This window comes from Scylla paramamosain, chromosome 16 (genome assembly GCF_035594125.1).
Source record: "Scylla paramamosain isolate STU-SP2022 chromosome 16, ASM3559412v1, whole genome shotgun sequence".
In the NCBI taxonomy this organism is placed as follows: Eukaryota; Metazoa; Arthropoda; class Malacostraca; order Decapoda; family Portunidae; genus Scylla; species Scylla paramamosain.
In genome coordinates, this window is record NC_087166.1 from 8,508,337 (window position 1) to 8,518,992 (window position 10,656).

General features: G+C 34.6%; 1 protein-coding gene across 4 annotated transcripts in view; it reads left to right on the forward strand.

The window, feature by feature from the left end:
• Nucleotides 1-10,396, forward strand: part of LOC135107967 (dedicator of cytokinesis protein 3-like) — a 29,982-nt gene extending 19,586 nt beyond the window's left edge. For 3 of the 4 annotated variants that reach the window (XM_064018461.1, XM_064018462.1, XM_064018463.1), the window contains 7 exons: nucleotides 92-175; nucleotides 327-487; nucleotides 1,280-1,436; nucleotides 1,720-1,859; nucleotides 2,742-2,881; nucleotides 3,378-3,463; nucleotides 3,713-10,396. In XM_064018461.1, the coding sequence (XP_063874531.1) occupies nucleotides 92-175; nucleotides 327-487; nucleotides 1,280-1,436; nucleotides 1,720-1,859; nucleotides 2,742-2,881; nucleotides 3,378-3,463; nucleotides 3,713-4,075 (1,131 nt within the window). In that variant the 3' untranslated portion in view covers nucleotides 4,076-10,396. Of the gene's footprint in view, nucleotides 1-91; nucleotides 176-326; nucleotides 488-701; nucleotides 1,255-1,279; nucleotides 1,437-1,719; nucleotides 1,860-2,741; nucleotides 2,882-3,377; nucleotides 3,464-3,712 lie in introns of those variants that run through there. The other variant, XM_064018464.1, reaches the window with a different exon arrangement.
• Nucleotides 10,397-10,656: the final 260 nt, after the last annotated feature.

Consider the following 10,656-nt stretch of genomic DNA (forward strand, 5'->3'; position numbering starts at 1 on the left):
TCTTCAGTACTCCTTTAATTTCTTTATGCTAATTGGCCATTACATACATTTATTTGTTTGTGTGTTTGATTTCAACTTCTGCTTCTCTCAGACAATGATCCTTGAAGGTGCCTTAGATCTTCATGGCAGAATTGCTCCATCAGCCAACCAGCCGCTACACAAACGTCTTGTTGAGGTGAGATGATGGTATTAGGTGGATTTTCCTTTGAACAATAATAAATTAGTGGTTGAAACTAAATTGTGGGCTAATAAACTGTAATGAATGTGTGAGTCTTGAAGCAGTGGATTTTTTTTTTTATTGTATGCGCTAATGAGGAATCTTCCAGGTGTTTGAGGGGTTGAGGAGCAAAGTACGAAAGATGTGCTCCACACCTCAGTCCCAGCGGTCCACCTCCTCCCTGCAGTCCACACCGCCCCCCCCACCCACCCACCGACGTGCTGACTCAGACCCTGCCACTGAGTTCAGGAGAACAGGCTCAATTATCAAGTAAGAGACTCTAGGAATTCAACATTTTTGTCTTTTATGTTCATGATTATATCTGATTGATTGTTTAAATGATGATTGCAGTTATTCATATATTTTGCATATTGTTCAAGGTTATATTCTCCTACAGGGGAATAACAAAACCTGAAATTTAGAGTGGCAAATACTAGCCATGAATAATATTGATTGACTCTTAATTAGTTTTCTTGTCTCTCAGACATGGAGATTAAGAATTCGTGTCTCCGCATTTCATCAGGTTTGCTTTCCATGATATTTTGATGATGCTTCACAGTTGATTAGTAATAGTTTCATTGATGATAGTGCAAACATCCCTTCCCTAACAGCCCCTGCTGAAGGTGACTATTGGCACACCTGCACAACCCTGTAGCGTAACCACAGACAGTCCTGTGTTGCTGTTACCCACAGTGATCCCTGTCTGAGCTTGCCTAGTACATCCAATTTTGCGTCCATTCCCTTGGGGGAGTTTTTAGGAACAGGCATCGGATACAGATAGATTGTTAAATAGTGTGCATATACTAAAATATTTTGGATGAAATTGAATATGTCATCAACAGCTAAAACTATTTCTGAGTTGAATTTAAATTCACTAATACATAACATTAACAATTGCTTAGATATTTTTTTTATTAAGTCAAAACTGATAATCATAAATGATTATGATCATGATAGATGAAAGATTAAAAGTCAAAACTGATAATCATAAATGATTATGATCATGATAGATGAAAGATTAATCAGATAAGAAACCACATCATATGTTTTCTTACATTTCAGTTCTCCCCTGCCTCCATTACCATCTGACAAAGGTGCAATTAGCTTAAGTTCTTCCTCCACATCGGGACACTCCTCACAGCGGTCCTCTCAGTCCTCGTCACTGTATGCCCACTTCCATTCAGCCTCCCATGATGATGATCTCTATGCCAAACCTCAGGTGATGAGTGTTCTAAAACCATGAAACTTGAAACATCTGATGTAATAAATAATGAAAGCTGCAATTTACTTTGCAGACAAGCTATGAAATTTAAAAGCCAAGTTGTGAAAATCTCATTCACAGTGAAATTCTGGATGCTGTTTTTTTTTTAGATCCCATTGTAGAAGTTTCAATAATGAAAGCTTTTCATATATATATGACTTTTTATGTGATGTGTCTGATGTATTTGTGTTGAATCATTAAATAACTTGGAATATTTTGGTAATTCACATTTTCTGCCAAGGAATGGGATGGAAACCTGGGAGTGCAGCGAGACTCCCGGCCACGTTCAGCCTTCATCTCAGACAGCAGAGGCTCTTCACCAAAGTCACTCTCAAAGTCACTTAATAATGACTACATGATTGTCCCTCCACCTAAACCCAGGTTGGATAGTACTAACGCTTTGTAAATCCGTGTTTACTTCCATGGCAAATGTATGTCATCTATCTTACCTTGCCTCTTAAATGAATGATTATGATACTGCCTTTGATTTTCAGTTATAATGTAATTTGGTGGTTTTGCTCTTAACATTTGTTTGTTCTTGTTAGAATGCTGCTTCAGTGTCCTATCATCTATTTCATCTCTTCACGCCTGAAATTCTCCGGGAAGGTGACAGTTGGCCTAGAGATCCTATTTATATTTATCTTCCTTTTTTTGCTTTACCTGTTGATGGGAATGCAAGGGTATCATGCTGATTTAGGATTTATTGGATGAGGAACAATTGGCATCTGACCTGGTCTTCATTACCAGCAGACCCATCAGTGTTGGTATGGTGGTATGGTCATTCTTGGCATGAATTGTTTACATGGTACAGCAAACCTTAACATTGCTGTGCCATTGAGAATCCTAGGAACATTATGTCAATTAGAATGAATATGTGACCTTATGCAGAGAAAGAATAGGATTTACATATTCTCTGAACCTGGTGACAGTGCAGTCTTTACATGGTATAACTTCACTTGTAAGAGTGAAATGCGAGTCTAAAATTATGATCTGCATGAATAGAAATTTAATGTACTGTCAGGCCATGATAGTTGTGCCTTACATCCCTTTATAGTGACAAGATCATAGCACACACACATTTATACTAATGCTATTCAACATATAGATGTAGATGCCTATGTGTAAAAATACCACATAGTGTTATTTAAGTTCGCATGATTCACTCTTCATTTAAGTGAGAATGTATATATCACTTAATGCATGAATGAAGCATTATAGCTCATCACAAACAGGAACTGATGAATACCATGGTGCTTATTTCAGTGATGAGGGTCATAGATGGAGATACTCCCGCCCCCCTAGTCCTCGTCCAGCCCGGAGCTCTATCACCCAAGACTCAGCAAACTCCTCATGGTGTGACTCGCAGGGCTCAGACGAGTCATTACCTCCGCTACCCCCAAGAGGTATGTTGACTGTGAGGTGTGCTGATTAGTGGTTCATGTTTTGTGATGTACAATGTGAGTTGTTTGGTGTAAATTTTCTATTGCCACAGTCCTCTTCAACAATGGATTTAATAGTATTCCATTACCACCTGAAGAAAAAAGGAAATGAAGTGTATAATTCACATTGTGGTGATTAGATGGTGTGTCTCTGAATGCTGTTTTCTTTTATTATTAGATAGATGGATTATTATTTACATTAATTTTGTAACTGATAATTGTACTATACCTGACTTCATTTCCTTCATCCTGCACCTAACAAAGTTTCCTGTTAGCAAAATCAAATTGAACATTACATAATGCTTGTAGTGCATTAGGGTACAAACCATGTTATTCTTGGAGTTGTCTATTCAGAAGGCACTCAGAAACCAAATGGATGTGAATGTTAAGGTGCATCATATCAGTTGTGATTGTGATTGTATAGAAGTGTTCCATTTTCTTCCACCTTCCTCAACGGCAGTTGGGGAGCGGCCAGCCAGGTCTATAAGTCTTGGTGGAGAGGAAGAAGCACCTCCTCCCGTGCTTCCCAAGAGGATGGGCAAGAAGGTACGTGCCTCGAGTTTCCCTGTTGGAGAACATATTAGTATCTTAGATGAGTAGCAGGCAGTATAGCTGAATTCTGAACTTTGTGATGAGAAGTGATGAGCATCTTTTATACACTTTGTATTTCATTGCCATTTTTTTATTGTACAGTGTCTCTGTGTGTGTACTGACATTCCAGTCGTCCACGGTAGTCATAAGGGTATCATTACAAAAACACAGCACACGAAATTTTGTATGTGTAATTTTGTACAGTGTCCATCGACTGCCATGTTTGGGTGTGAGCAACTCCTGGGTGATGGTGTGGATGGACTCGGCTATAGTGGCGGTGGCCTTAGTAACGGCTTTCCTGCCTCCACCCCTGGCACCCCTCCGCTGGTCTCCCCACGCAACCACCGCACCCCACCACCACCACCCATACCCCCTAAAGCCATTTCAACTCCTCTCACACCACTCTCTCCACCCACCGGCTTCTCCCCTAATACTTCAGCTGAGGATCTAACTCCAACCACACCAACTAATATAAACCTGAGGAACCTTGATGAGCTGCAGCACAACCTTCTTGAAAACTACTCTGTACCCCCCCGTCTGCAGCCTCCTCCCCCTCCCTCTCCATGAAAGTGTTAATATTCCAGTGTTCTCATTTTTCTCTTCCTTCCCTACATCCTTACATCTGTTCTTAACTACTACTTGATGCACATTGTTTCTTTTCTTTTTTATTATTTTGCACAGAAATGTTAAAAACTTTGTTAATTTTTTTTGGAGCTTTATTTTTGATGATAATATTGTTTTTTAGTATGTTAGTTATATATATTTTTTTTTAGCCAGAAACAAAAATAAAATACTTTGACCTCAGCACACTAGTAATTTATTAAATTAATTTTTTTGGATACAGTATGTGGACTAAGCTATTTTAAAGCACTGAATTTTTTTTTTTCCTGCATTTTTTATTATGGATCAGGCTTATTAATTTGTGAAGATTTGACTTGCACATCAGTAACCATCATACATGATAATATGATTCATATTTGTTAACAATTTCTACAGAAAAACCAGTGAGTTATTTGCTAATTATTTATAGATGCATTTATGAAAACTGTTCAGGAAAATAGCACAATCATTTATATCAGTTATATAAATGTTTTCAACATTTTCAAAGAAATAGTACAATCATTCCCTGATCATTCCTTTTATTAAATGGTCACTCAGCCATGCACAATTAGCTATCACTTTATATATATATATATATATATATATATATATATATATATATATATATATATATATATATATATATATATATATATATATATATATATATATATATGAAATCAAATATACGTACGTATATATATATATATATATATATGCAGACAGATATTATTATTGATGATTATCTTAGTCCACAAAATGTTATCCCTCAAAGTTTTGTGTTACATGTCATTGAGCATGACAGTTTTTATTCTTGGTAAAAGTAACATTATTTTTTCACGACAAAATTAAGAACAGATTATACATATATACAGACAAAGATATATATATATTTTTTTTTCTATGAAGACTTGCTTAAAGTTTCCTGGAATTAATCAATGGGTTCTACTGAAGACTTGTTTGCTTCAGCTTTCCTTGAATTGGTTAACTTGCTTTTCTGGGGCACTCCTTTCTCCTGGTGTAGCACGCACTGCGGTTTCCTTGCCGACAGCCAACTAATATTGTGTTCTGTCCTCTTTATGTACATATTTTCACACCCTTGGAGCACTTTCCTCTGAGTGTGTTTGTAGATATTTGTTAATTTGACTTAGTATTATTGTTTATCCCCTGTATTCACTTTAACTCATTGTTGTTGTCTTGGTCAGCTTTATTTGTCATTAGTTGTATAGTTGTGGTTGAATATTCATGGTAGAACAGTGTCGTAAACTTATTTTCTTCTCTCCCAAGTGTACATACAAGAAATGCCTCAATGAAAATGTTACAATGTTTCAAATACTACTTGCATAAAAGTGTTTTCACGTTAACATTTTTTCAGTATAAGATTAAAACAAAAGTAATAATATGCTATAAGAGAACCATTGTTCTCATATGATTCAAAATGCTTTTCATTTGATAATATAGTTTTATTCTGTGAAGTAATTAAGCTCTCAAGTAAGCTTTATATCTCCAGTTGTGATTTCGGAGTTCCTTTTTTCATATAAATATCACTAACCGTCACTAGCAGAATGTTATCAGTTTTGCACATTTAAAGTATATCAATGTAAGCCTTCACCATGTAGCTTGTTTGGTATTTAATAATATGCCACAAATACAGAGGCTTGTTGACCACTTCACAAATCTGTCATGCACTTCATAAATCAACATTAGCATATCAAGCCTCAGTTGTTCCAGATTCAACTGAGGGTTTGCAAAAACATGGATTAAATTGTGTAAAGTTGTGTAAATATCTTGGAATCTATATATAAAAGTACAACGTAGCATTACTGTTATTTTTTGGACTATTGAGGGCACAGATACAATTGAGGCTCAACCTTGTATAATAATGCATCAGGTCAAACCCCACAATAAATGCTTTTATCTATTCTTGTTATGATACTTCCAGGTAGACAATAATTTTTTTACATTAAAATTACAGAGATTAAAATTTTTCAAACATATAATTATTATGAAATTTTCAGAGAGGTGCAAATCATGAACACATATCAGATTTACCGTAATTTAGATTTAGTAGTTGAGATAGATAGTAGCTGTTTGTCCTTTTAGCTTTATATATCAGTTACCTCCAAAATATACAAGTTTGATATGCTAGGGAAAACCTATCACTGAGAACTTAGTGCTGCATACAGTAGGTATCTGCAGTATGCATGTATAGTAGTTAGGTAGCATGATAAGGTCTTTCAATTAAGAAGACATTATATGTAATTATACAGGACTATAGTACTATATATATATAATTACAAATGATATTATATCTTAGATCTGAAAGATACTTGCCCAGATTACCATAGCATGTTTATTAGAAAGAACAACTTCAGTCTAGTCACTGCAGAAGACAAGTTGGGCAAAATGTATGGCTACTGTAGGGATGTATGTAGTGTGCAGGAATGCATAGTTTTTGGGGTATGTCTCAAATTAGGTGCACCCTTTACATAACTGGTTCTATATGATGACTCATCAAAATGTAACCAAAGTAGTGCATATGTTAACTGCTTCTTTAAACTGCAGTTTATTTTAATGCAATCTTGTTCTGCATTTACTGAAGCTTATCTCAGTCCCAGGATTAATTTGGAGCAGTGGAACAGTTACTTCAGATTTGGATCTTGATTACAGGTGCAACGAAAATACTACTCATTGACTCGTCTCTTATTTTACATCACATTATGTTTGCATTTTGTATGATACCAGTATTATATAAAAGTTGTATATTTTATTTGAGTTTATTAGTTTGTACAATACAAGAAAATTGATAAATAGAGATTTATACATCAGCAGTCCCTTGTAATGTAATGCAAACAATATTAAAGAAAGCTTTACCAGGGCAGCCTCTTATATTGAATACCTTGATATATCATAGAGGGATAAAGTCTCAGCAAAAAGTTTAGCAGGGCAGGTGTTGGTGCTAGACATAGGATGCAGTAAGTTCTTTAAAGATGGTGAATACAGAGTAATGAAAAAATAGTCTTGCTCCAGAATAAAAGATAACGAGTTCATACAAAGACTTGCAAAATTGAACTGAAGCTACCAATGGTTGAGAAGTAATGATGTGTAGCTTTGCATGCACTTACTACACAAAACTACTAATAACTTTACTGCTTATTTGAATATTTTTACATCAGGAACAGCATGATGGTGATGTATATGTTATGCAGTCTTCTCCTCTTTACATTTAGTGTTCCTTAAATATATTTGCATCTCATGGTAGTCCGTGCATTCAGAGTAGTTGTCATTAACATTATTTGTAGAAGTCTAATGGCATGAATTGGGGTTCATTGCACATTTTTCTCATGTAATTATAATGATGTATGCATTGTTTTAACTTCTGTAAAGCTTTTGTGATTGTGTCAGTACACATTCAAGAGATGTTGTGGTTAGACATGTAAGGATCTGTGTTGTGCTTAGATATGTAAGATAAAACATTCATAGTTCATATTTTGCACTCCATTTGCCCACATCATAATTTTTACTAGTTATTTGAATGTTCTTTGATGTTTTACTGAAGTGGCAGATAATTATCAAATTTTGGTTGTCTATTTTTGCATAGAAAGCAAGAATTATCTATAGAATTTACAAATTGTTTTTGAAGTACTGGCTTATATGCATTGCAAGAGTCACATATGCTGTGCCAGAGCTGGGCTAGAAGCAAACTTTTTAGCTGCAAAAATTTTGAAATAGTTGTAACTCCTTTTGGTACTAACATTCACTCAGAAAGTTGGACAACATGTTTAAGAATATCATCATGTTTAGCACATATATAAAGGAAACTTTTAACTGTGTATGGAGCTATTAACCAGTAGGTGTTTTGTACTAGAAGTGTAGTACATGAAGCACTGAAGGGGCAGGAACCCTCAGTGGTGCTTTAGATATAAAGTTATTGCTTTTTCTATGACAAACCAGCAACATAGAAGTTACAGATCCCTTCTCTTATTGAAGTTCGTAAATAAGGAAATGCTCAACCATCGGCAAATGGGGTTAAGTTTAAGAAGAGAAGAATTTAAGCAGTCAAAATATGTATTATCTTTCCTAAATATATTTTATTAATTATTCACTCTGTGTTAAAGGAGGTGTGAGTATAAGATTATATTGGTAGTTTAGATTTTTACTGAATACTGTAATTTTAGATTGATCTAGCATATCTTTTACATATTAAGTGATTTTAGAAAACAAGTAAGCCTAGGCATTTCATAATTTCTGCTGGTATTCTCCACTTCCAAAAAAACTAAATGAGTTCTGAATGAATGAAGAAAATAATAAAAATAATTGATTTCAGTTTATAGTCTGACAAGCTTAAGGGAACCTAAGTTTAATTAGATCATAAATAGTTTTGTTGGCCAGTAATTTACTAGTTCTCTTCATAAAATCATAGTTCAGCATATATGTGTACATGAATAGATAACTTTAATATGTATACTACAATGTATAGGTAGTCAGTTACTTGCTTTGGTTAAACATTTTAGGATGCAAGTCTTGATTTCTCCAGCAGTGTACTATGTGCAGATCTGTGATGCCTGAGATAGTCCTGACAGAAGTGTACATGACCTGTGACACTTGTAGATGCTTCAGACAACTGTTGTAGTGAGCCTAATATTACAAATACTGCAGATATTTCAGAATTCAAGAAAGCAAGAGTGAAACTTAGAAAGCCCTGAATCTAAATGTCATACTTGCAATTTGTGAATGAGTGATACAGTTCATGGTATTTTGTAATAAACTGAAGGTAAATCGAGTAAACAAACCATTTGAGCCTAGAAAACATTATGCAATAAATTTATGGAAGATCAGGAAGTATGTATCATAAGTCACTTAAGTGCCTGTATTGGAAATATTTCTGATATTTTGATGGAGTACTTGCAAAAAGTTACATAATTTTTTCTCATTTCAAAGTTAGTTGTATTAAAGGTGAAGAGTTATTTCATGAAATATGAACCATGAACTATTACTTCACAGGCCATGTCATGTTGTTTATATTTTTTCCATACCTATATTTGATTCTTTGTTTTGAAAGTTATAATATTAGCATCTCTCAGTATATCAGCTGTGTGTGTGTGTGTGTGTGTGTGTGTGTGTGTGTGTGTATTACAACATGGAGCTTTATCTTTTAATTAAAGGATGATGAGGTGCATATGATTTGCCGTATCTTCACAAATACATTTCTTCCTCAGTACTACTTGTTTTCTGTACAGAAAGTGCACATTTATTTATTTCTAGCAGCCAAAAAATCTCTTCATTATGTTAAATAATCACTAGATAATTATAATAATAATTGTAGAAGTGGTACAGTTATTACTATTATTGCAATTTCATTACTATTATTATATTGTTTTAGATTTACCTACTTAAAACAAAATCAAAAGCATTAAATAATCGACTCTTTCTCAAACTAGTTCACAATCCTTCTAAACCCAGAAGTGTTGGAACAAAGATACAGAACTATGACTGCTGTCTTTCAAATGCTAATCCTTAGTGCATTTATTCCTTGATTTACATTTTTGTAAGTTTAGGGAGTGTAGTATGTATATCACTGAGCAGTGTTTTTCCTTTTCTTTCTTTTTTTTTTTTTCAAGGATATTTATTGAAAATATGATCTAAAAAGAAAATGTTTTGTCAAAGGAGGAATGCAAGTGGTTATTGTTATTTACAACTTTACAACAAAGTACAGGTAAATTGCATTAAGTTGCAATTTCATCATTGCCCTCTCTCTTTCCCTGCATCCCTATGTATTGCTGTCTTCCAGTAGTGGTGTTGAGGTGCAATGGTAACACTACTGTGAGTTTTGAGAACACTAATTTTATACCTTTTGCATAATTGAGTTTAGGTGGGAACTGGTGCCAGTTTTGATGAAACATAAAATAATGGTTTGTAGGAACTGAGCGTTGGAAGTTGATGACATATCAGCACTTGGAAGTGCACTAGTGCATGTATGCAGTGAAGCTTTGACAAGAAGGAACACTATCTCATTATACAGACATTGTGGTTTTGATATATGTATGGAGGAATAACATTTTTGTGCAGTGTTATTTGTGACTGTAACATGTACTGTGTACTAATGAGAACTAGATAGTGCTAATAAGTATGTGAAGTAATAAGTGAAATATATTATACTCTATCAGTGAATATGGTACAGTAGCAGGTCTTGAGGAACGTATTTCTTTGTAAATAGAAAAATCTGTACAGAACAGGAATCATGTAAATTACATTTAATACACTCAAGAAAATAAATGTGCCATTATAGGGGTTTTATCTTTAATCCATTATAAAGTATAGTGTTCAACACCAAATGGATCAGCAGCTGCCACTGTGTGTGTGTGTGTGTGTGTGTGTGTGTGTGTTCCAATAACATAGGAGACACCTTTGATGGCAATTGTATTTGTTTTCCTTTAAGAACAATGCTACAAACCTTGACCTGTCTCCTTTGCATGGCCTAGTCTTCACACAGTTAGCTGGATTTCCATGTTTTCAGGAGGTGTGAGAATGAACAGTTCATGAGTGGA